Source organism: Orcinus orca, chromosome 5, assembly GCF_937001465.1.
Source record: "Orcinus orca chromosome 5, mOrcOrc1.1, whole genome shotgun sequence".
NCBI classification, from domain to species: Eukaryota; Metazoa; Chordata; class Mammalia; order Artiodactyla; family Delphinidae; genus Orcinus; species Orcinus orca.
Window position 1 is genome coordinate 73,734,090 of NC_064563.1, and position 27,909 is coordinate 73,761,998.

At 39.0% G+C, this 27,909-nt stretch overlaps 1 protein-coding gene across 2 annotated transcripts in view; it reads right to left on the reverse strand.

Annotated features, from left to right (window-relative positions):
* The window catches only part of FGF12 (fibroblast growth factor 12), a 578,531-nt gene extending 558,863 nt beyond the window's left edge, over window positions 1–19,668 (reverse strand). The window contains exons 1-2 of one of the 2 annotated variants that reach the window (XM_049710475.1): window positions 19,587–19,668; window positions 15,170–15,312 (exon numbers count right to left, since the gene is read on the reverse strand). In XM_049710475.1, the coding sequence (XP_049566432.1) occupies window positions 15,170–15,182 (13 nt within the window). In that variant the 5' untranslated portion in view covers window positions 15,183–15,312; window positions 19,587–19,668. Of the gene's footprint in view, window positions 1–15,169; window positions 15,313–15,458; window positions 15,612–19,586 lie in introns of those variants that run through there. The other variant, XM_004278759.3, reaches the window with a different exon arrangement.
* Between the last annotated feature and the right edge of the window lie 8,241 nt (window positions 19,669–27,909).

Here is a 27,909-nt window from a genome sequence, read left to right on the forward strand (position 1 = left end):
AGTCCTGTACCTATGTCCAAAGCAAAGGTCTTTCATTCGAATTACTGTTTTTAAAGAAATCCTCAGGGGTTTCAAAACTGGTACTTCCAGATCTCTGAGACTCAGAGCCACTGATTAAAATTTTTAATCATATTTATAGATAAGTAGGCTTTAGGGTGGGGACTTAATATGATTTAATAGCTAGAAAATAGTATGGGATTCAAGAAACTGGTTTTCATTCTTTACTTTACCAGGATTGAGCCCCTTTTTCCCTGGGCCTCAGTTTTTCCAGGTAAAATGACGAACATAAAAATGACTTCTAAAATCTCTTCTGACCATAAAGATGCTATCACAGTGCTGGGAAGCTAGTAACTTTGTCAGTTATGAATTGGCAAGGTGATTTTTCTGGGAAATTATTGCTTGAACTGTGAGAGCTAAGACACATTTCCCATCATGAATTTGAAGGCAGACTTAATCACTCCCATCCCAAAGAGCCTCTAGCACTTGTTAATATCTCCATTATGGCATTTACCATATTGCATCTTGAGCAGTGCTGTCTGTCTTCCACGCTAGCGTGGAAGGTTCATGAGGTCAGAACTGTGTCTTGTTCAATGTTTTGCCAATGCCCAACAATGCATGACTCGGGGTAAGTGTCCAATGGATGCTGGGGTAGTGGAAGAATGAATAAATTAGTTATCTCAGGGCAATTTTTAAAAATTGTCTGGACCTGATCTTGGTAGTTCTCTTAACCCTGTAACTCTTTTAAGGTATTTACATGGTGTTTCCTCATGGGAAGACTACTTTAATGACCCTGACGTCTGACACCCTAACTATGATGGATAAACAGAGGAAACCAGCCAGGACACTGCTGAGAATTCCACAAAATGCTATCTCCAGGACCTCTGACCTGAGATTATCTTTCCACAAGATTATTCAGTATCTTTTGAAAGTAAAGACTTCTAAGTAAAGATGGGGAAGTTGAACACAGGCTTTTACTTTCATTCCTACCTGAAACACCATTAAAAGTACAATAAAGGTGTGTGTGTGTATGTGTGATAAATCTATAAAGATGCAGCAAAAGGGAGAGGAGACAACAACTGTCAAATTTTAGAAACAGGAAGCTGGTGAAGATAAAAAGGATTTAGCAGACCTGAGAAAACTCAATTCTAAGCCAGTAGTGGGGAAAGACAATAAGCAATCTAATTTGGACTGCAGAATCTTCAAAAGTTTAGACAGCAGTAGCACCAAGCTTGTCTAGAAGTAGGGTGAAAGGGAAAAGGATAAAATACACAGAACTGGTGGACAGTTTGTTCTTAAGAAGGTATTATAACCTCAAACCCTCTCTTAAACGTTGAACATCTAGACAACTGCCCTCCCCAACCTCAGCGGAAGACTGCAGATGTGTTCTTTGTAGAGGACAGAAGAGAGGCTCTCTGTACAGTGGGCCGAGTAAGTACCACATTGAAAACTAAGAGATTAAGTGAATTTACATGCTGATCGCTGAGACCCACAGAATCCTGGCAGCCATGTCTTTATCATACAGGCAGGAGAAAGAGTCTTCTCTGAGGAATTTATAAACAATAAGAAGCAAGACCTAAAGATACTGATATCAGGAGTTCCACAGTGAAAAGCCCATGAAAGTGACCCTGTAACTAAGATCATTATCAATAAGCCCCACCCATGTGTACAGAGCTTCCAGTCGCCTCTTTAGCCTGCTCTTAAATATGAACAGGCAACAAATATAAAAACATCTGTACAAAGTCTCTAACATGAAAGACAGAAATCGAAACAAGTAATTAAATAAAAGCTAACTGGAAACAAAGGCTATGGAAGGAGATGAAAACTTCTAAAAGCTATATTATTAATATGCCTAACAAGGTATTAGAAATATTGCCTCAGTGAAACAAGACAGCATAATATAAAATCAAACATTCAAAGAGAAATAACAAGTAAGGATCTTGAAAACTAAAAGTCTGATATCAGAAATTAAAAATAAAACCTAACAGAAAGAGTAGAAGATAAAAATGAGCCTATCATCAAGAAAACAGGTGAAAAAATGCAAAGGAGGTGAAAACAGGAAATAAAACATATTAATAATAAAAATGTTTTAAAATTCAGGATATCAGGGACTCCCCTGGCAGTCCAGTGGTTAAGACTTCACCTTCCAATGCAGGGGATGTGGGTTTGATCCCTGGTCAGGGAGCTAAGATCCCATATGCCTCGGGGCCAAAAAAACAAAACATAAAACAGAAGCAATGTTGTAAAATTCAGTGAAGACTTTAAAAATGGTCCATGTCAAAAAGTCTACTAAAAAAAAAATTCCAGGATATCAGTATCTGAGTAACAAGATTTCAAAAAAGCTGGAGCCAAACAACAGTAACAACAAAAAAGAAACAGAGAATAGGAAATCATCAAAAAAAAAATTCAGGAAAATTTTCTAGATGCAAAGAATATAAGTTTCCACATTAAAGAAGCCAACTAAGTACCCAGTATAATGGGTGAAAATAAAACCATAAGAGGGCAAATCTTCATAAATTTTCAGAACTCTGGGAAAAAAGAGTTTTTCAAAGAGAAAAAAATAAATCATATTCAAAAAATGATGAATCAGAATGTCATCAGACAAGAACAACAAAACTGAAGGGAGAAGACATTATAGTGGTGCCATTTAAATTCTGAAGGAAAATTATTTTCAACCTAGAATTCTATACCTAGCCAAGTTATTGCCCAAATATGAGGAAAGAAGGAATATATTTTCAGATATGCAAAGGTCCAAAAAATTTAACTGTGTATCCTTTTTTTCAGGAAGCTGCTGGAAAATTGATTCTACCAAAATAAGCAAGTGAATTAAGAAAGAAGAATACAGAGGATACAAGAAAACAAGAGAACCAAGCAAAGAGACCTGCAGAGATTTTCCAGGGTGATGGAAACGGAGATTCCAGGATCAAACCAGTGCATAGGGCATAAAAGGAAAAGCGCACATATAGAACCAAGTCAGAAGGTTCCAAGAGAGATTACTTCAAGAAGATGAACTTGATAAGATATCTGTGCACCAGAACGGCTGGAGCTGAGATTCAGAACGGTGGCAGAGGCTTGGAGTTAAATAGTGAAAAGTATGTATAGAAAGCTGAACAAACAAAAAACAAGACAACTATCAACCACAGAAAAAAACAAAATCATAAGAGAAAGGAAGAGTAATCACAGTCATTAAAAACGTTTACATAGTCATAAAAGTGTAACTAATAAATACTGAGCTAACCAAAACAATTAATGTAACAGCCCTGGGAAGATGGTAGGATAGGAGGAATGCCTGTTGTGAGAGTGTGATGGTAAGAGAGAGATGAAAACTTCATTTCTACAATGGGACATCAAAAATAGAGCTGAGAAATTGAGAGGAGGTAAGAAGAGAATGTCATTTAGAACACAGAGGTAAATAGCAAAAAGAATTGCGAGTGATGTCTCTGGAGAGAAAAAAAATTTGAGGGAGGGGACAAGGAAGTGCTATCTTTGATAATACACTTTCCATAACTGTGACAAAAATGGCAAGTGCACAAAAAAGAAAAGGAAGACAACACCTCAAATGTAATTCATGGTCTTCCCTGGTGGCGCAGTGGCTGAGAGTCCGCCTGCCGATGCAGGGGACACGGGTTCGTGCCCCGGTCCGGGAGGATCCCACATGCCGTGGAGCGGCTGGGCCCGTGAGCCATGGCCGCTGAGCCTGCGCGTCCGGAGCCTGTGCTCCGCAGCGGGAGGGGCCGCGACGGTGAGAGGCCCGCGTACCGCAAAAAAAAAAAAAAGTTATTCATGAGGGATCATCGTTACACCTCTCTTGCTCTAGAAGCATTTCTGAAGGAATGAGTAGCATCAGAGGCTGCAGTGTTCCCCAGCCCCCTCACACCTTTACTAAGACCTGCATGATTCAATGGGGAGTAGGGATCAAAAGAGGTTGCTCAGAGAAAAGACAAGGCTGTCCTTGCCATCTGTGTAACCGCTCCTTATGGTTATTTGATGAAAATCATCTGCTGACCTTCATTTTCAAAATCTTGTTCATAAATCTTTCACCAGCCAGGCTGAGACCTTCTCTATACAGGTGGTATTCTAGATTTCAACCATTGATTACAGCTGTCCAGTTTGGCAGGAAGTGTCTTCCTGAAACTGTTTTAAGACTTTGATCCAAAACAGCTCTATGTTGAGTTACAACTAAAGGCTCAGACTGGAAGTATTATGCTTGGAATTCATTTAAACCTTTAAGCAAACTGAATCCATCAGACTCAGCAAAAGCAATGGCTATGATTTTGTACCCCAAGTTATAATAAGGCAGTTTTGAGATACTTAATGATAGCTACATTTTGTTAAGTGCTTACTATTTGCCAGGCAGTGTGGCAAACACTTTCATATACTATCTCATTTAATCCTCAAAACAACTCTAAGAATAAATACTATTATTATCTCTATCATATAAGTGAGAAAATCTAGAGTTAGGAAGATTAGGAACCTTGCCCAATATCTTCTGCTAGGAAGTAGACATCAAAATCAGAATTGGGTTAAAACCAGAATTGGGTTAAAAACTGCTCTAATTTCTTCATCTTCTCTAAAGAAAGACAGCCAAAATATCAAAATACAGTGATGGTAAGTTGAAAAAGAACATATATCTTACATGAATCTTCATATACTTAAGGAGAATTTGAAGAACTTCATATAGCATAGTTGCAAAATGCATGCATATTAGTACCTGTATAGTGTTTGTCCTGTTACTGTAATTCTGAGAGTTGATAATAATTTATAGATCACTGAAGAGCAATTTTTGAGCCTGACACATTTCAAAAGTATTTTTTGGATCTTCCCCCTAAAATACCAATCTGTAAGTTTCAATGCAAAAATTTCAGGGGATTGAGAGCCCAAGGTGAACAGAAATGAAACTCACTGTTCCACTAAGCAAGGGAAGTGTGTCAGCAGCAGAGGTTGGCAAAAGTCACAGAGTGCAATACTGGATCACAGCATTTCCTCTGGCCGTGGAACTGTGCTTACAGGTATACCTTGCTTTGTGCGATGGATATTTTCTTGAAAATCTAGGGAATAATTAAAGCTTTGCAAATGGAATTATACTCTAAAAGCCCTGGAATCTAATTTTTAAAAAGACAATTGATATTAATATTTTTGAAGTATAAGTTATCATTATTTACATTATGTAATTTGTAACAGGCCACCACAATTTTCTTCTAATCTTGGGGGGCAGGGACTACCTGCTTCATGGGGGCAGGGACTTTGTCTTCTCACTACTATATTCAGCACCTAGAACAGTGCCCAGCTTATCAAATATTTGCCAGATTAATGAATTAACCAATCACTTAATCTTTCCTAGTTGCTACATGTATATTAATGATGCTATACCTTTGCTCATACTATTGCATCAGCTTGGAATATTTTTCCAATGTTTCAATTCCATCCCTTCTGCAAGACCAAGCTCAAATGCCAACTCCCTTCTCTGTATTCCCACAGATTATAGTTCTGTATCTGGTGTAACAGCAGAGGGTATAAATCTTGTATTATTCATTGGTTCCTGGTCTATGACACCTAGGCAGAGTAATCCACACAGAAGGTATGATATTAAAAGTAAATTTTAAATTTAATCTAAATTTTCACGTGCATACCCCACTGTCAGCTCTTCCTAGGCTTCTGTTTGTGTCTATCTTCAAAACCAAGTCTGTGAAGTCAGAAACTGTGTCTCTTTTCATTTCTAATCTTGATGATAAGCAATGTGCCTGGCACAGATAAATAAATATATGTATTCATTTTATAAATGAAAACATGTATTATTTGTATACACCATTAATAACATCTTGGTACTAATTAACCAGTGTGTGGGTATGGGTAATACTGGGATGATTTTGTAGATGTGATCTTAGTTACTCTTTTAAGCTATGGAGTTCCGTCATGAGAGTGCTACCCCAAGATCAGGCAAATGTACATTTATTTCTAGATATAATACCCAAATACAAGAGAATCATAGACTACATTGTTTACAGTAGGGGTTCTCAAAGTGTGATCCCCTAACTAGCAGCATTAGCATCCCTGGGGAACCTGTTAGAAAATGTAAACTCTCAGGCCCACCCCAGACCCACAGAGTCAGAAACTATAGGAGGTCGAGAAATATGTTTTAACAAGCCTACAATTTATTATAATCCATATTTACAGTTGAAAACCCCTGACCAGGTACAACTGGGCAGAAGGTTGTTCTCACTATTCTTCCCTGAACAGTGGAATGGTACCTGGACCTAAGCAACAATGTCAACATTCCTATCACAACAGTCAAGTTCTCTTTTCTGAGGAAACTCAACTTCATCTTAGGCCAGACAATGGGAATAATGTAAAATTCTGATCAAAAAAGATTAGTGGATTTCTTTCATTTTTGTCACTATTCTTTAATTTTTTAGCACGACTTAGACCAGTAGGTCTTAAAAACTATCATTTTAAGCCATATACCACAGCTGCATGGCATTCTGCTTGTTCCAACCTAAGGGGGAAAAAAATGAGTGAACTAGAACTAGACAGAATGAAGGAAAAACTAGCGAAGCAGCAAGGGTCATCAGTCTAAAGAAAAGTATGAAGGAATGGATTCTAGACCAATCACAGCTGGTATCAAAGTAGGGTGGGCGGGCGATACCAGGGGAAGAAAAGACTATGGTTCTGTGAGAGTAAGAATGGTGGCAGCGGCCAGCATCAGCGTCAGGTAGGAATCTCATCTTGCATCAGGAATGTTCACATGCAATGGACTGAAGGATACTGAAAGTTGCATCTGGCTCCATGCAAGGGGCTAATGTGATAGTGAGGAGTTTAAGGCAGGAATCCAGCCCCATACAGGAAGAGAGGAAGTATTAATAGTAAGCCTAAGGGTCAGAGGATAATCGCAACAGCAGCAGCTGTTAATACTGAGTACTGATTCTATACTTGGTTCATTATGTAAATATAAAATATATATTTATTACATTTGTTATATATTATATATTTTTTATATATTATTACATTCATATATAATATATATTATTTGTCTCATTCATCTTGAAAGAGCCATTGTACAAATAAGGAAGCGAAGACACAGAGAGATATCTTGCCCAAGTCACAAGGACTAACAAGTTGCTAGTTGTGTGTCTGATTTGAAGTCTTGTAATCTTTCTACAACACCACTGAGCTTCCCAGGTAAGCAGGTGATGTGAGAGGAGGTGCAACCCCATGCTTACTTAAGCCCCTGGGGTTGGAAGCCACCTCAGGCATATGAGCCTCGGGTGCTCTCTCATAGCCACCTGACAGCAGTCAGGAACACTCCTCATGCTTCCCCAAGTCTGGCTCTGATTGGCCCAGGGTTTTGGTGAGCCTGAGCCTGCAGAGATCACCATCCTGAAGGCTAATAAACTGTAAACATCGTATGTGTGTGTACACAACTGGCCTAGGTTTCAGCAAAGGTAGTACCAGACCACAGCAAAGTATGCCTCAGATGTTCAGTTGTGGTTAAGCTCACAGACTCCGAAGCTTGTCTGCTATGTACTAGCTATGTGACTTGGTCAAATTACTTAACATCTCTATGCTGGGGTTTTCTACTCCCTAAAATAGGGATAACAATACCGCCTGCCTCACTGAATTGTTATGAGGATTAGAGTCACTATATGTAAAGCACAGTGCCCTATACATAGTAAAATATATATATAAGCACAATTTCAAAAGACTGTTATCTCCTCAAATGTCCTTTCAATGTCTCACATGAATAAAGCGTGAAAACATCAGGCATAAAGATTTTTGCTTTAGTTCAGTTTAGGTAGATCTGTTTAAAACATTTATAACTAAGCCCAATACCTAGTGTACTTTATAGAAAAAAAAGTAATAAAATATTGATGAAAGATTTAAAAAAGGAAAAAACCCTCACAATCCAATCATTACCCAAATATTGCCTCTTTTTACATACTAACCTCAGAATAGCAGCTTACCATTCCTTTTTTTTTTTTCTACAGTGTTTACAGCCCATTTTCAATTATCTGTGCTCTCTGAATCACTGGTGGTGGGATTTGTTTCAGGTAAAAAGCCAGGCAGAGTATATGCTTAAAAAAATGAAAAAGAAAAGCTCTGTGGAGAGGCAACAGGTGTCCCCTGGGATACCTGCCAACGTACCATCAGTTGGATCACAGCAGCAAAATACCATGGCCTCCCTGGGTGGGAGTCCCACGTTCCCAAAGACAGGGAGACAGAGACTGTTTCAAAAAGTAACTGGAGAGAATAGCAAACTAAAATTAGAACTATAGACATTGATCCTGGAACAAAATCCACCATATTCTGCATGCAGGGATGCCAATGAGGATGAAGACATTGGGGGAAGTCATGGGTCTTCTTGGCCTCAGACACACGCCATCTATTTACATGTCTATTTTCTAACCCAAGCCTGTAGGACAAGAATTAGTTTCTCTCTTCTACATGTTCGCTCTCTTAACACTAAAGAAGGCAATAATAAAAATCAAGGTCCAGGAAGCAGGAGTACTGTAGTGTTTCTGACAAAGGACACACGTACCTGTTAACATTTCATATTAATCACCTTGTAGCTTATCTACTGATTCCTAATTGAGAGTGCACATCCTGATCACATGAGGTGCTTCTTAAATATCCAAGTCCTATGTACCATGGGGCGCCCCGTGATTCAGATGTGCACCCCTGATTGAAAATCCTGTTAGCGGCCAGATTTTACACAGTCTATGTTTTAAACCCAACCAAGGTATAATACTTGACCCAATGCATCTTCATCCCCAACCCCACAAGATGTTATATAACTGCCTTGAAACTACATCTGAGCAACAAAGAGATAAATTCACGTTTTTGAGGAGTTACTGCAAAAAAAATACATAGAATAAGGACAAATGAAATCCCTTTTGGTAAATTAAAGCCTTTGCAGAAGTCAAAGGAGATAACTTGTTGAGTGTGTATGCAGTATGCTTGCTGCTAAAACTACAAAAATGGCAAAGGATTAATTTCTCCCCTCTAGGATGAGATCCTAATGAAAAGACAAACACAGCTAATAATAATGAAAGACTATGATTCTAAACTCTAAATGGTTTATTGGTACGAGTTTAATTTCATAATCATGATATGGGGGTATGGGGCTTGGGGAAGGCATAATAATTCTTATTTTACAGAGAAATAAAGAGAAGATGGATTGCCTAAGTCACTTCGTCTTTCTTAGCCACTGTTTTGTTATCTACAAAATGAAGTTAAAATGTCTAATCACAAGGTTTTAAGGGTGATGACATATATTAATAGCCCTTTAAAAAAAATACAGTGTCTCATGAATGTGACAAATCAGGAAACCCAATATTAACAAATCCAGTATAACATAATTATTAGTCATTCAGTAAGCATAAAACACCACACCTAATAGGGTCAAAAGCTTAAAGGCATAAAAGGACAGGGATAAGGGAATGATGAAGAAAACTAACTGGCCACCTCCAGACTCATTACTAACAAACCTCATAATAACCACCTGACTCAGACAATAGGTTACTAGCCAGGTAGCTAGTTAGTTGGACAGCTTTTAGAGTAGGTACTTAGCAAGAGTTCAAATGTTCTCCCACACAAAAATTCTGTTTAAAGAAACCAGAAGTGGAACAAAAGGCAGGCATTATTGTTGTGGAATGTTAAGTGCCTCCGCAGAGGTCATTAATCACTACGACTTTAGATTCTAGCCTTCTGGGTAACCTACTAGAACTCTGAAAGATGAATGGAGAAGAGACATATGATGTTAGAAATCGGCAGGTCTTGAGCCTGTCAATGTATCCCCAGACTGTAAGCTCCTGGAGGGCAACCCAATGCACTATTCATATCACCATCCCCTACATTTAACAATGTGCCTGGAACAATGTGGCAACTCATTAAATATTTTGAATTAAATGAAATGAACTCCCTTTGATTTAAGAATCTTTAAGACTCAGACAGGAAAAGTGATTTGTCCAATGTTACACCATTAGAGCTGGGATATGAAGTGATCTCCTATGCCCAATGTGTATTCTGTTATGTTTTGTACCGTATTATATCTTACTTATCCTACAATGGTCTCAGAGATTTGGTTGTTTGTTTTTTAACCACAAAGTAGCTTTTCTAAAAATCACTTCCCAGCTCTGATAAACTAGTTGCTGCATAGACATTTCCTTTGTCTCCTGCAGGGTGAACCATTCTGGTTTCAGAGAAATGAGTACTCTATACCTTACCTATGTTGGTTCATGCCCCTGGCTTGCCTCTAATGTTGGTGTGAAACTCAGAACACAGTTGAATCTTCACGGGGAACACACGTGTAGTTCTCTATAAAGAAAGCAGGTCACGTTACTGCCTTCTACGTTCTGAAATAGCCAAACTTCTTTCACCTCTCCCAATTTATCATCTCCTGGATGCATGAACAAAGGCTATCCAATTCAACATATATAATCTGAGTCCCTACTATGTAAATGAAAATGTTTTATCTGATGCAGGCACCTGAGTAGCTACATGAATATTAGAGATTCATATTATGCCCACAAAAAAGTTATCTATGGATGGAGATTTGAGAGTGAGATGTTTAAGATCAGAGACTGCATCTCAGTTTTCTTTTACATTCTCAGAACTAAGCACATTGGGAACATAGCAGGTGCTCAATAAATGTTTGTTTAAATAAAGAACACAAAAATTATAATGTTGATTGTAAGAAATGCAGTATGTGAAGGACAAACAAGGACTTTAGGTCATATAAAGTATACTAGTAAATATTAATTAGATGTAAGGGAGGTTAGGGAAGATCTTACATAGCAAGGGGGATGGCAAATGAACTCAAAAGAACTGAACAGAGGCAAATGACAATGAGAAGAAGGTAATGCTATATTCACTCTAAGATGGGCCTCAATTTAAGCAGTCTAATATCACACTGCCATGGGTTAATACCAGGACATTTTAAGGAGCTCAAAATAAACCTACAGAATAAGCTTTTTTTTTTTTTTTTTGCGATACGCAGGCCTCTCACTGTTGTGGCCTCTCCCGTTGCGGAGCACAGGCTCTGGACGCGCAGGCTCAGCGGCCATGGCTCATGGGCCCAGCCGCTCCGCGGCATGTGGGATCTTCCTGGACCAGGGCATGAACCCGTGTCCCCTGCATCGGCAGGCGGACTCTCAACCACTGCGCCACCAGAGAAGCCCCAGAATAAGCATTTAAAGATAATCAGGGGGGGCTTCCCTGGTGGCGCAGTGGTTAAGAATCTGCCTGCCGATGCAGGGGACACGGGTTAGAGCCCTGGCCCGGTAAGATCCCACATGCCATGGAGCAACTAAGCCCGTGCACCACAACTACTGAGCCTGTGCTCTAGAGCCCGCAAGCCACAACTACTGAGCCCATGCACCACAACTAGTGAAGCCTGCGCGCCTAGAGCCTGTGCTCCACAACTAAAGAAAGCCCGCGCACAGCAACGACGACCCAACACAGCCAAAAATTTAAAAATACATAAATAAATAAATAAATTTATTTAAAAAAAGATAATCAAGGGGTTGAAATTAAACGGCTGGAGGAAGAACAGAGAAGGTATTTTAAATGAGTCCATTTTCTGATATAACCGTGAGGCAAGCAATTTCTTCTGCATTTCATTTCCATTCTTTCCCAAAGCAACCAAAAACTTATAACGTGATCACATACGCAGAAGCTTCCATATTGATTAGTTAATTTCAAATCTTCTACACTGAGGTCCCCAGAGTGGTTCATTCGTACATACAAGCAGTCCCCTAAGGTCTAAACTAGTGCTTCTTAAACTTTAATATGCATACAAATGACAAGCAGATGCTGTTGAAATGCAGATTTGGTTCAGTATGTCTGGAGTAGGGCCTGAGATTCTGAATTTCTAACAATTTCCAGGTGATGTTAATCCTGCTTGTCTATGGATTACACCTTGAGTAGCAAGATCCAAGACCAATGTTTAACTTTGACTATCAATTCGCATCACTTGGGGAGCTTTTTAAAAATACCTAGGCCCAGGTTCTACTCCAGAACCCATTAAACCAGAATGTCTAGAGGTGTGGCCTAAGTATCTTTATGCTTCAAAAGCTCTGCAGGTGTTTCTAATAGACCAGCCTAAGATTGAGAACCTAGCTGGACAAAGAAAAGATGTGTTACAGGAAAAGGGGGGGAAAAAAAGAGAAGATCGGGAGAGAGAGAGAGAGAGAAGGAGAGAGAGAGAGAGAGAGAGAGAGAGGGAAAGTTCTTTCCTCACTGTAAATCAATGCTTCTCAAACTAATGTGCATACAAATAACCTGGGGATTTCATTAAAAATCAGATTCTGATACAGTAAGCCTGGAGTAAAGATCAAGGTTCTGCACTTCTAAATCAAACCACATTTTGATTATCAAGAGTCTAAATGAGTTATTCCCGAACACAGTAACACCTGATATCTTCAAAATAAACACCTACGCCTCTCTCCTACCCTAACATTCTGACGTAACTAAGAAAGGGTTTGACCAGGCATGAGGATGTCTAAAAGCATGCCAGATGATTCTAATGTGCATCAAAGTTTGTGAACCACTGCAAGGCACAAATTCTGTCAAAGCTGTTCAGGCTACGCACCAACCCAAATCTCTGAGGCAATATTAATTACCATGGTACATAAGGATCACTGAAATTACACTGTAAATTGATTGCTAGGTCAATTGATTTATTTTCCTCTCCTCTTTACCCTGATAACAGGAAGTGATGCAAAGAGTAAATAAGGAAGCAAAAAAAATTGACCTTATTTGTAAATAACTGATGCTCAACTTGCTGGAGACTCTGGACAAGTGCTCTAAGAAAGGTTTTCAAATGCTGGAGGTAATGTGAAGGTTGTCAAATGCTGGCAACAAGAGTCAAGATTAATTGGGCCATTAGCCTTTTTTCTGGGATAGAGAACTCTTGAACTTTCAACTGACTCATGTAATAATACTTTGAGTATTGAAAGAGTTTCTAGTAGAAAAAAATATATATGCTTACATTTGAAAATGTCTTCCTGGAATTAAATTTGAATCTGTTGAGGGAAGAAGTTTGTACATGGTAGCATAAAGTACTTAAGATGCACCAATTCAAATGGGATATGGATACATTCTTCTTAATACACATTTTTTTCTTCTATAATAAAATTTCAAGTTAGCTACCATTTTTAGCTGTGCCATTTGCATCAACTCAGAAAGTGAGACCAATGTGTAAATAATTAGCCATTCTTCATATGATCAGTACCTGGCTAATTCAGTTTTGCAAAGGAAGTCTGAGAACTAACATGTAAAAGGACTTTCACCGTGTCTTTTGCCTGAAGCAATTATGGTAACTCTGCAAAATGACCACAGTATTGGTTTGGGGCAAAATTATTAACTGCCTTTGGGTCAGTGCTGTGATTCATGCCTGTATCACTGCTATTTGGATTTCTATAGAACTTCTGGCCTGATTCTTCCCAGATAAACTTCTGAGATTCTTTCTCCTTTCCAAAATCCCAAGACTGGCAGAACAGCTAGAATGCTACTGTTATCAGCATGAGATATAAACCACCTGGAACCCTGCATAACATGTAGCATATTTTATGGGAAACGAGGAGAAATAAAAAATTATCACTAAGAGATACATCCTCTTTTTATGATGGGCCAGGAATTAGTGTATAAATTGGATGCAAAAATGTTACCAAGAACCTCTGCCAAATAACCAAGTTTAATAATCAAACAGCAGGTGTCCTCTAAATACAAAAAAAAAATGCTTCTTAGTAAAACGATACTGTCTTTTGTTTAATCTCATGTTCCAGAAATACTTAATCAACTGGAATATTACAGACCTCTATGAGTTAAGACTTGGCTTCTCGTTTTAAAATGGATTCTACAATACAGTTAATAAATATATGCCTCATGTACATTTATTGACATGGGATCTCTCATATATGTACATCATTGTTAGTCAAGGAAATGCCCATCAGCAAAATATCAGAATAAAATTATCCCAATTAAAATTTGCCAGCTTGTCTGAATCCATGTTGACTCAGTTATTTTCATACTAAAAATGCTTACCTAGGTTGAAATACTTAACTCCTCTAATTAGATACTTTATTGAACAGGTACCTGCTATCATTTGACGCTCCAGTTTTATTAATCAGCCCAGAAATAGGTAACCCACCACCACTCCCTGATCCTGAGCACATTACCACAATGACTGACATTCTTGGTTTAAAAATAAAACCTTGTTTCAAATATAGCTTCTCGAGTTCTGGGTAATGAATATAGTTTCATAAAAGTTGACATCATTTCTTCTGATTTCACCACAATTAAATACATCCAGTATTCCTACTGGATATCTGACCACATTACTCAAGACTCTTGCAAGCTGGTGGGCGTTTTAAAGAGGAGGAGGAGGAGGAGACCTGCATAGATGGAGTTAAACCCAAAGGCTATCCAATCTTACAATTTTAATAGTCATTTTGTTTATGGTTAAATATGCCATCAGAAGTTGATTTTTACAGTTCATTTACCAGTCAGTATGTGTATATTATGCAGATTTGCTATGAGGAGAATATTAATATATACATATCCAGAACTAGTAATATGCATCATGCCTGGAGCCAAGCAGTACTCCGATACACTGTTCTTCTTAGAGGTCAGTTCTAACGCACACTGTTCCAAATAGACCCAATTTCTCTGCTGATATATTTTCAAAATGCAGTAGGATGTGGTCATACACACCCAGAAATACCATCTTCGTGGGGTGGGGGTGGAGAAATCCAAACATTTTTTCTATAGCAATGCATTATTGGATATCAGATACAAACGTGCCTGTCAGCAATCCTAAAGCAAATGAAATATATTTATTTGAACCCATCCATTCTACAGAAAAGAAACGGCTTTATCAACATATCTCACCTCCCCCACCATCTAAAGACTCTTCCCACCCCCCTACCTAAAAAGAAAAAAAAAATCACACTTCACTACGCAACTGATGGAGTATTAAACACTGTCTTCCAAGCTGTGGGAGTTAAAAAGAAGTCGCCTTCCTGCCACACTTCCCTGGTGCTGCAACGGACATAGCATCTCCTCCTATCGACCTAGTATGATGCTCACTCCCCAAGCACTGCAGTCCCCTCGCCGAGGGCTGCCCTGGCCACACGCACATGCAGCGGGAAGTCCCCCGATGGGGACAGCCTCATACCTTTGCTCTCCATTTCGGTCCCTTTCGAGTGCTGGGAAGTTCAATGGAAGTTGGCCGGAAGATGTGGGCCCGCTTCAGATTCCCAAATCCAGGAAGCCAATCTGATGATTTCGCCCGTACTTCCTTTCTTCCCCTCAGGCTTCCTGAAAGATGGGATTTCTTAAACCTTGAAGCTGCAATCAGCCACCAAAGGACCCTTAGCAGCAGCAGCAGATTGCCTCTTCAGGGGATAGGTTGAGACCTGGTATTGATATGCATGCACGGTGCCCGCTCCGTTTGTTTTTTTTACCTGGGTCTGGAAGCTGCAAGCAGGAGCTGTCCTCCGAACGTGGTGCTGCAGGTGTAGTGACAGATCATCCCACTTTGCTCTCTGGATGTACAGCAGATTTGCATGGGCGCTGGCACGCATGCGCAGGGAGTCCCTTCGGCCGCCTCCCGCTCCCCCGCCCTTCTTCCCTTCTCTCCCCAATACGGTCCTCAGTTATCCCCGCTGAAGAGCTGTAGCTTTCGGTCACAGGGAGCGCTGCTAAAAATAAACGCCGGACCGGATTTTCCTTTGCAAACTAGAAAATGGATTGGATTGGGATTGTGTATCAATCCAATACGATTTTCCAGGATGGATTACTGAAGCCTTGGAGGAAACTGGGGTCTCCGAGCTGGGTATGGTTTTATTCAGAAGCAGAAAGGAGAAAAGAGGAGTGTATTTACAAATTCCATTTAACGGTCACAATTTGGGGTTCTCTTCCTAGTTGCTGCAGTAACTTTTCATGTGAATGCTTCCTCCTCTTCTACCCACTTCCCCCACTGACTTTACGTTTCTCTTTGTATTTCCATATTTGTTTGGTTTTTTTCCTCAGGGATAGAGTGGGAGTAGCCCTGGAGCTACCAAAGATTAATATTCTCCCACTTCTTTGCTACTCTGAGTTTTCCTGCCTCCCCGAGATCCCTTTGGCCTCCACCTCAAAACTGTTCCATGAACAGGCTCCAGGGCTTCTAAAGTTCTCTGAACAAAGCCACTGAGGACATTGTGTGGTGCTTTAGCTTCTTTCCAACAGTCTACCAAGAAGCAGAGTCCCCACGGGTGGGGAGGCCCTTTATTGATAAGTGCTTTAAAGCTGTATAAATAATCATTTTTATAAAGATGCAGACGAAGAGTGTTTTTCTTGTATAAGGTTCTAGGGAAGTTCTCAAAGCCAAAAATCCCTTAAAGTACTCTTTTCATATCAGAACATTTTAAAAGCCCACACTACACTTAGTTTATCTCCAACATGTTTAACAGGGCAAGAGTGTATTTACTACCTTTTTTTTTTTTAATAGAACAAATTGTCCTGAGAGAACAGTCAGTCTCTCCTTGAGAAAAATAGTCTTATTCTCAGGCATAAAAACAAATCTAGAAAACTAATATCCCGAATGGCTAATGGAAGACCTGTGCCAATTAATCAAACACCCCAGGTTACACAAAGATCCCTCCACAGTAGACGTCTAATCCCAATTTTCAAAATATTGAAATACAATAAAATGTACTCCCAACAAGAAACCTGAGGCGGACTATAATACCATCTTCCTTTGGTGAATCAGAAGATATCCTGGGGCTTCTCCAATGCCTTAGGGCTATGATTACAAATATTAATCATTATGGCTCAGCCAGACATGGACATCTATTGGTGGAGGACTCCTGTTGATCAACTGCTGTGATTCAGCACTGAGGAATCAAAACGCTTGAGAATGGGATTACAGAGGCCACAGCCTAGAGTCTACCAACCTTTCGGCTCTCCTATCACATGCACAAGTAAACAGTTGGAGGAGGATTTCCCTGGTGGCGCAGTGGTTAAGAATCCGCCTGCCAATGCAGGGTACACGGGTTCGAGCCCTGGTCTGGGAAGATCCCACATGCCGCGGAGCAACTAAGCCCATGTACCACAACTACTGAGCCTGCGCTCTAGAGCCTGTGAGCCACAACTACTGAGCTGGTATGCCACAACTACGGAAGCCCATGAGCACCTAGAGCCCATGCTCTGCAACAGGAGAAACCACCACAATGAGAAGCCCATGCACCGCAACAAAGAGTAGCCCCCGCTCACCGCAACTAGAGAAAGCCCGCGTGCAGCAACAAAGACCCAATGCAGCCAAAAATTAACTAATTAATTAAAAATATATATTGGGGGGGAATCACAAAACTCAGTGTTTCTTTAAATTCTGATAGTTTCTGGAAGTAGGCTAAGAGTAAGAGAAGACCCTGAAGAATAATTGCCTATATCATTGGGATAAATAACTTCTGCTCCTAGCACTGCACCCATTACATGTTCTTTCCCTCTCAAAAGTTTTAGAGAAGGAGTTACCTTTAGAGTCCTCTATGTACACCCTTAATATTTATTATTTTACAAATGGAGAGGCAAGCAGGGCACTTGACTTGATAAGAGTCACACAGTGGAGCAGAACCAGGCTCACAACCTAAGGGTCCTGGCATGGACTCCAAGATGATTTCTCATACTACCACCTCCCCATTATCTATAGTGAAGGGGAACAGGGAGAACCTCCAAGTTCATGAACTTTCATTATTTTTACTCATAATTTTTAAAACCCAGATGCTTTATTAAATAGAAAAATAAATCAAATTTAATGCAAAATCTGTGGTGTGACATTCAAGACCTTTCTATTATCTGGATCCAAACTACCTTTCAGGTCTTCTCCAAGCTTAATCCCTAGACAATACTTGCCATTATCCTAAGCAGATTTCAAGATTCTCCTTTTGTGTACCTTTACTTACATAGCCATTTTTGGAATATCTTCACGTCCTTACACCACTAACACAGATGTCTACGTATCGAAATCTTATAATTTCCTCAAGATTCAGCTAAAATTCATTCTCACTCCTACAGTCCTCCCTGATCCTTTCAGTCTGAAAATATTCTCTAATAGTAAGAGCAATGTTGCTATATATTTACCTCTCTTACATCACCTGTTACTTTCTATTTTGTATTATCTTTATGTGCATATCTCATTCCTGTTCCCCATCCTTACTTAAAAATAGGCTCCTGATTCATCTTCGTATAGATTGACTTGAATATAGAAAACACTAATAAATGTTTGATGAATTAATATTTAGTGTACATGTTTTGTGTACATGACATTGACTACTTGCACTGTGATAACAAATAGTGATGATAATAATATTGAGCTGACACTACTAAGAACTTACTATGTGCCAGGCACTATTATAAGGTTTCCAAATGTTTTAATTATTTTTTTCTTCATAAAACTTTGTGACTTTAGTACTGTTATCTGTATTTTAAAGATGAGCAATCAGAGACACAGAGAAGTTAGAGTATGAATAAAATACAATCTCTGCCCTAGAGAAACATAAAGCTTAATAAAGGTGATAGAAACATAAATGATTTTAAAATACATGGTAAGGTATAAGATAGAGATTGTCATAGGTAGAGTGGGAGCACAAAAGTTGGGCAGTTAGCCAGGCTGTAGGTTTTAGGAATTAGAGGCTGGAAACTTTCAAGGTCTTCCCAATTTTTTTAAAAAAAGAAAAGGGTCTACTCACCCCACCAACGGGAGAGGATTTAAGGGCAGAATTTCTTCATAAAAGTGTTAATAAGAAATCATTTCATCTGGTTATGATGAACTTGCTTGATGATGAACTTGGAAAAGGAAAAATAGTCTAGTAGCCTGGTAATTTGCTATTTCAACATGCCAAGAATTAGGTGGGCCTAGATCCCTTGTACTTGGGGGTACCTCCTTTCACCATCAAAAACTGCCCTAGTTTGAACAATAAATCATACAGGCATAGTATTTATATTACAAAATTGAATGAGACTAGCACTACCAAAACTGACATGCCAGCCTAATTCTGGTTAACCCATGTAACTGATTGGTTATGTGGGCATATTCAGAATCTCTAGCTTTTCTATTCTCTACTAGAATGTACAGAAACAATATACATTACTGGGATTAATTAACATCAGCTTATTAAATTATAATTAACAATTCAAAGAGCCTTGCTAATATGTCAAATCAATTACCAGTCCACAGAGATTTTTTTCCCCACATGTTTACCATGCTCTTCTGGAAGTCCTGAATATAAACTAGGAGGAATTTGTGACCTTTTCTTTTCATCCAATTATTTTCCTACTATTCATCTTTTATAACTGAACATCTGCCTTAAAAATTTTTCTAACTTACAGTTGACCATTTAGAACTCATTTTGGTGATGATAATAAGATCAACTCATGACTACAAATGAATATTCACTGTAAGATGGAACAGCTGAAAGTTTCTATTGAGGGGATCACTCTAAACTGTCACCCAAGTGTGAGCTCCACAAGGACAAAAACTATGTCCACGTGTTCACTATTGTATCTCCAGCATCTAGAACAGTGTGTGGAACTTAGAAGGTTTTATTTAATACCTGAGAAGTAAATGAGAGTTTGATGAAATAAAGCTTTATCCACAGCCACAAAGCCAGTTCATTCGGCAAATGGGAGGCATCAGTCAGCAATCCTTATGGCATAAACAGGATCATAAGTGACCTGCAAGAGCAGAAAGATGATCACAAGCACTTAATGAATGTGCTCACTGTTTGCTCTTGGACAAAGACCATAAATAATAAGGCACAGATTCACGAATCTCTTAGGCATGCTAAGACTAGGGCCATGCCTTCACAAACAGTCTAGGAGGCTGAAACAAATTAGTTATAGAGGAAGGAAGAATAAAGTAAATGATAAAAATTTCGAAGGACAAAGAGATGATGAGTCAATGTGACAAAGCCATATATAAGAATGACAATGCTGTAGAGACTGGGGACTGTCCCTCAAAGAGCAAACATAACTTGCTTATCTACTATGTGTGGAAGTTTTCATTCTCTTCCTTGGGTGAAGGTAAAACTACAGTCTCCCTAAGAAGAAAATACAAGTGATAGGCCCTGAACCAAGATGGCAGAGTAGAAGGACATGCTCTCACTCCCTCTTGTGAGAACACCAGAATCACAACTAGCTGCTGGACAATCAGTGACAGGTAGACACTGGAACTCACCAAAAAAGATACCCCACATCCAAAGACAAAGGAGACGCCACAATGAGACAGTAGGAGGGGCTCAATCACAGTAAAATCAAATCCCGTAACTGCTGGGTGGGTGACTCACAGACTGGAGAACATTTATACCACAGAAGTCCACCCACTGGAGTGAAGGTTCTCAGCCCCACGTCAGTCTTCCCAACCTGGGGGTCCAGAAACGGGAGGAGGAATTCCTAGAGAATCAGACTTTGAAGGCTAGTTGGATTTGATTGCAGGACTTCCACAGGACTGGGGGAAACAGAGACTCCACTCCTGGAGGGCACACACAAAGTGGTGTGTGCATCGGGACCCAGTGGAAGGAGCAGTGACCCCGGGGGAGACTGAACCAGACCTACCTGCTAGTGTTGGAGGGTCTCCTGCAGAGGTGGGGGGTGGCTGGGGCTCACCATGGGGACAAGGACACTGGCAGCAGAAGTTCTGGTAAGTACTCCTTGGCGTGAGCCCTCCCAGAGTCTGCCATTAGCCCCACCAAAGAGCCAGAGTAGGCTCCAATGTTGGGTTGCCTCAGGCCAAACAACCAACAGGGAGGGAACCCAGCCCCACACATCAGCAGTCAAGCATATTAAAGTTTGACTGAGCTCTGCCCACCAGAGCAACAGTCAGCTCTACCCACCACCAGTCCCTCCCATCAGGAAACTTGCATAAGCCTCATAGATAGCCTCATCCACCAGAGGGCAGACAGCAAAAGCAAAAAGAACTACAATTCTGCAGCCTCTGGAACAAAAACCACATCACAGAAAGACAGACAAGATTAAAAGGCAGAGGGCTATGTACCAGATGAAGAAACAAGATAAAACCCCAGAAAAACAACTAAATGAAATGGAGATAGGCAATCATCCAGAAAAAGAATTCAGAATAATGATAGAAAAGATGATCCACAACTTTGGAAAAAGAACAGAGGCAGAGATCAAGAAGATGCAAGAAATGTTTAAAAAAGACCTAGAAGAATTAAAGAACAAGCAAACAGAGATGAACAATACAATAACTGAAATGAAAACTACACTAGAAGGAATCAATAGCAGAATAACTGAGGCAGAAGAACGGATAAGTGACCTGGAAGACAGAATGGTGGAATTAACTGTTGAGGAACAGAATAAAGAAAAAAGAACGCAAAGAAATGAAGACAGCCTAAGAGACCTCTGGGACAACATTAAATGCAACAATATTCGCATTATAGGGGTCCCAGAAAAAGAGAGAGAGAAAGGACCACAGAAAATAGTTGAAGAGATTATAGTTGAAAACTTCCCTAACATGGGAAAGGAAATAGCCACCCAAGTCCAGGAAGCACAGCAAGTCCCATACAGGATAAACCCAAGAAAAAACACACCGAGACACATAGTAATCAAACTGGCAAAAATTAAAGACAAAGAAAAATTATTGAAAGCAGCAAGGGAAAAACGATAAATAACATGCAAGGGAACGCCCATAAGGTTAACAACTGATTTCTCATCAGAAACTCTACAAGCCAGAAGGGAGTGGCACGATGTACTTAAAGTGATGAAAGGGAAGAACCTACAACCAAGATTACTCTACCCGTCAAGGATCTGATTCAGATTCCATGGAGAAATCAAAAGCTTTACAGACAAGCAAAAGCTAAGAGAATTCAATACCACCAAACCAGCTCTACAACAAATGCTAAAGGAACTTCTCTAAGTGGGAAACACAAGAGAAGAAAAGGACCTACAAAAACAAACCCAAAACAATTAAGAAAATGGTCATAGGAACATACATATCGATAATTACCTTAAACGTGAATGGATTAAATGCTCCAACCAAAAGTCACAGGCTTGCTGAATGGATACAAAAAAAAAAAGACCCATATATATGCTGTCTACAAGAGACCCATTTCAGACCTAGGGACACATACAGATTGAAAGTGAGAGGATGGAAAAAAGATACTCCATGCAAATGGAAACCAAAAGAAAGCTGGAGTAGCAATACTCATATCAGATAAAATAGACTTTAAAATAAAGAATGTTACAAGAGAGAAGGAAGGACACTACAGAATGATCAAGGGATCAATCCAAGAAGAAGATATAATAATTATAAATATATATGCACCCAAAATAGGAGCACCTCAATACATAAAGGAACTACTAACAGCTATAAAAGAGGAAATCGACAGTAACACAATAATAGTGGGGGACTTTAACACCTCACCTACACCAATGGACAGATCATCCAAAATGAAAATAAATAAGGAAACACAAGCTTTAAATGACACAATAGACCAGATAGATTTAATTGATATTTATAAGACATTCCAACCAAAAACAGCAGATTACACTTTCTTCTCAAGTGTGCATGGAACATTCTCAAGGATACATCATATCTTGGGTCACAAATCAAGCTGTGGTAAATTTAAGAAAAGTGAAATCGTATCAAGTATCTTTTCCGACCACAACGCTATGAGACTAGATATCAATTACAGGAAAAAATCTGTAAAAACTACAAATCATAGAGGCTAAACAATACACTACTTAATAACCAAGAGATCACTGAAGAAATCAAAGAGGAAATCAAAAAATACCTAGAAACAAATGACAATGAAAACATGACGACCCAAAACCTATGGGATGCAGCAAAAGCAGTTCTAAGAGGAAAGTTTATGGCAATATAATCCTACCTCAAGAAACAAGAAACATCTCAAATAAACAACCTAACCTTACACCTAAATCAATTAGAGAAGGAAGAACAAAAAAACCCCAAAGTTAGCAGATGGAAAGAAATCATAAAGATCAGATCAGAAATAAATGTAAAAGAAATGAAAGAAACAATAGCAAAGATCAATAAAACTAAAAGCTGGTTCTTTGAGAAGATAAACGGAAATTGATAAACCATTAGCCAAACTCATCAAGATAAAAAGGGAGAAGACTCAAATCAATAGAATAAGAAATGAAAAAGAAGTAACAACTGACATGCAGAAATACAAAGGCTCATGAGAAATTACTACAAGAAACTATATGCCAATAAAATGGACAACATGGAAGAAATGTACAAATTCTTAGAAAAGCACAACCTTCCAAGACTGAACCAGAAAGATATAGAAAATATGAACAGACCATCACAAGCAGTGAAATTGAAACTGTGATAAAAAATCTTCCCATAAGCAAAAGCCCAGGGCCAGATGGCTTCACAGGTGAATTCTATCCAACATTTGAGAAGAGTTAATACCTACCCTTCTCAAACTCTTCCAAAATATAGCAGAGGGAGGAACACTCCCAAAAACATTCTATGAGGCCACCATCACCCTGATACCAAAACCAGATAAAGATGACACACAAAAAGAACACTAAAGGCCAATATCAATAATGAACATAGATGCAAAAATCCTCAACAAAATACTAGCAAACAGAATCCAGCAACACATTAAGAGGATCATACACCATGATCAAGTGGGATTTATCCCAGGGATGCAAGGATTCTTCAATATACACAAACAATCAATGTAATACACCATATTAACAAATTGAAGAATAAAAACCATATGATCATCTCAATAGATGCAGAAAAAGCTTTTGACAAAATTCAACACCCATTTATGATAAAAACTCTGCAGAAAGTAGCCACAGAGGGAACCTACCTCAACATAATAAAGGTCATATACGACAAACCCACAGCCAACATCGTTCTCAATGGTGAAAAACTGAAAGCATTTCCTCTAAGATCAGGAGCAAGACAACGTTGCCCACTCTCACCACTATTATTCAACATAGTTTTGGAAGTTTTATCCACAGTGATCAGAGAAGAAAAAGAAATAAAAGGAATCCAAATCTGAAAAGAAGTAAAACTGTCACTGTTTTCAAATGACATGATAGTATACATAGAGAATCCTAAAGATGCTACCAGAAAACTACTAGAGCTAATCAATGAATTTGGTAAAGTAGCAGGATACAAAATTAATGCACAGAACTCTCTTGCATTCCTATACACTAGTGACAAAAAATCTGATAGAGAAATTAAGGAAACAGTCCCATTTACCACTGCAACAAAAAGAATAAAATATCTAGGAATAAACCTACCAAAGGAGACAGAAGACCTGTATGCAGAAAACTATAAGACACTGATGAAAGAAATGAAAGATGATACAAATAGATGGAGAGATATACCACGTTCTTGGATTGGAAGAATCAACATTGTGAAAATGACCATACTACCCAAAGCAATCTACAGATTCAATGCAATCTCTATCAAACTACCAATGGCAATTTTCAGAAAACTAGAAGAAAAAATTTTACAATTTATATGAAAACACAAAAGACCCCGAATAGCCAAAGCAACCTTGAGAAAGTAAAACGGAGCTGGAGCAATCGGGCTCCCTGACTTCAGGCTATACTACAAAGCTACAGTAGTCAAGACAGTATGGTACTGGCACAAAAACAGAAATATAGATCAATGGAACAGGATAGAAAGCCCAGAGATAAACCCACGCACATATGGTCACCTTATCTTTGATAAAGGAGGCAAAAATATACAATGGAGAAAAGACAGTCTTTTCAACAAGTGGTGCTGGGAAAACTGGACAGCTACATGTAAAAGAATGAAATTAGAACACTCCCTAACACCATACACAAAAATAAACTCAAAATGGATGAAAGACCTAAATGTAAGGCCAGACACTATCAAACTCTTAGAGGAAAACATAAGCAGAACACTCTATGACATAAATCATGGAAGATCCTTTTTGACCCACCTCCTAGAGAAATGGAAATAAAAACAAAAATAAACAAATGGGACCTAATGAAACGTAAAAACTTTTGCACAGCAAAGGAAACCATAAACAAGACAAAAAGACAACCCTCAGAATGGGAGAAAACATTTGCAAATGAAGCAACTGACAAAGGATTAATCTCCAAAATATACAAGCAGCTCATGCAGCTCAGTATCAAAGAAACAAACAACCAAATCAAAAATTGGGCACTAGACATTTCTCCAACGATATACAGATTGCCAACAAACACATGAAAGGATGCTCAACATCACTAATAATTAGAGAAATGCAAATCAAAACTACGAGGTGTCACCTCACACTGGTCAGAATGGCCATCATCAAAAAATCTACAACCAATAAATGCTGGAGAGGCTGTGGAGAAAAGGGAACCCTCTTTCACTGTTGGTGGGAATAAAGATCGATTCAGCCACTATGGAGAACAGTATGGAGGTTCCTCAAAAAACTAAGAAAAGAACTACCGTGTGACCCAGCAATCCCGCTATCGGGCATATACCCCGAGAAAACCGTAATTCAAAAAGATTCATGTCCCCCAATGCTCATTGCAACTCTATATACACTAGCCAGGAATGGAAGCAATCTAACTGTCCATCAACAGATGAATGGATAAAGAAGATGTGGCACATATATACAATGGAATATTATTCAACCATAAAAAGAAATTGAGTTATTTGTAGTGAGATGGGTGGACCCAGAGTCTGTCATACAGAGTGAAGTAAGTCAGAAAGAGAAAAACAAATACCGTATGCTAACACATATATATGGAATCTAAAAAAAAGAAAAAAAAAAGGTTCTGAAGAACCTAGGGGCAGGCCAGGAATAAAAATGCAGACGTAGAGAATGGACATGGGGAGGGGGAAGGGTATGCTGGGACGAAGTGAGAAAGTGGCATGGACTTATATACACTACCAAATGTAAAACAGCTAGCTAGTTGGCAGCAGCAGCATAGCAGAGGGAGATCAGCTCGGTGTTTTGTGACCACCTCAAGGGGTGGGATAGGGAGGATGGGAGGGTGATGCAAGAGGGAGAAGATATGGGGATATCTGTAAATGTATAGCTGATTCACTTTGCTATAAAGCAGAAACTAACACACCATTGTAAAGCAATTATACTCCAATAAATATGTTTAAAAAAATTTGGTGAAAAAAAATCTACGAAAAATAAATGCTGGAGAGGGTGTGGAGAAAAGGGAACCCTCTTGCACTGTTGGTGGGAATGTAAGTTGATACAGCCACTATGGAGAACAGTATGGAGGTTCCTTAAAAATCTAAAAACAGAACTACCATATGACCCAGTAATCCCACTACTGGGCATATACCCTGTGAAAACCATAATTCAAAAAGAGTCATGTACCACAATGCTCATTGCAGCACTATTTACAATAGCCAGGACATGGAAGCAACCTAAATGTCCATCAGCAGATGAATGGATAAAGAAGATGTGGCACATGTATACAATGGAATATTACTCACCCATAAAAAGAAACGAAATTGAGTTATTTGTAGTGAGGTGGATGGACCCAGAGTCTGTCATACAGAGTGAAGTCAGAAAGAGAAAAACAAATACTGTATGCTAACACATAAACATGGAATCTAAAAAAACAAAAATGGTCATGAATAACCTAGGGGCAAGACAGGAATAAAGACGCAGACCTACTAGAGAATGGACTTCAGAACACGGGGAGGCGGAAGGGTAAGCTGGGACAAAGTGAGAGAGTGGTAGTGCATATATGGACATATAAACACTACTAAATGTAAAATAGATAGCTAGTGGGAAGAAGTCGCATAGCACAGGGAGATCAGCTCGGTGCTTTGTGACCAGCTAGAAGGGTGGGACAGGGAGGGTAGGAGGGAGGGAGACGCAAGAGGGAAGAGATATGGGGATATACATATATGTATAACTGATTCACTTTGTTATGAAGCAGAAACTAACATACCATTGCAAAGTAATTATACTCCAATAAAAATGTTAAAAAAAAAAAAACAAACAAGATTGAGCTATCTGTAGTGAGGTGGGTACACCCAGAGTCTGTCATACAGAGTGAAGTCAGGAAGAGAAAATCAAATACCATATGCTAACACACATACATGGAATCTAAAGAAAAAAAATGGTTCTGATGAACTTAGGGGCAGGACAGGAATAAAGATGCAGACGTAGGTAATGGAGTTGACAACACGGGGAGGGGGAAGGGTAAGCTGGTATGAAGTGAGAGAGTAGCACTGACATATATACACTACCAAATGTAAAACAGATAGCTAGTGGGAAGCAGCTGAATAGCACAGGGAGATCAGCTCGGTGCTTTGTGTCCACCTAGAGGGATGGGATAAGGGGAGAGGGAGGGAGGTGCAAGAGGGAGGAGATGTGGGGATATATGTATACATATAGCTGATTCACTTTGTTATACAGCAGAAACTAACAACATTGTAAAGCAATTATACTCCACTAAAGATGTTAAAAAATATATATATATATTCATATATCAATAAAAAAGAAAAAATACAAGTACCTTTAAACATGTAAGAAATCAGAGAAACTATTTGCTGCCAATTAAATTAGAAAAAAATTGTAAACACTACTATGCAGTGCTGCCCAAACCTGAGCTGAAGTAAGCATTATTACATACTGTTGAGGTTATAAATTAATAGAACCTTTCTGGAGAACAATTTGGAAATATGTATCAAGAGCTCTAAAACATGTTCACACCCAGTAATTTCAATAATGTCAATTGTAAGAAATAATTTGAAATGTGGAAAAATCCTTGTACGAACATTTCTCAAAGTTTGCTCTGATTAAGAAACAACAACCTGGAGATTATCATACTAAGTGAAGTAAGTCAGACAGAGAAAGACAAATATCATATGATATTGCTTATATGTGGAATCTAAAAAAAAAAAAAATACAACTGAACTTTTTTACAAAACAGAAACAG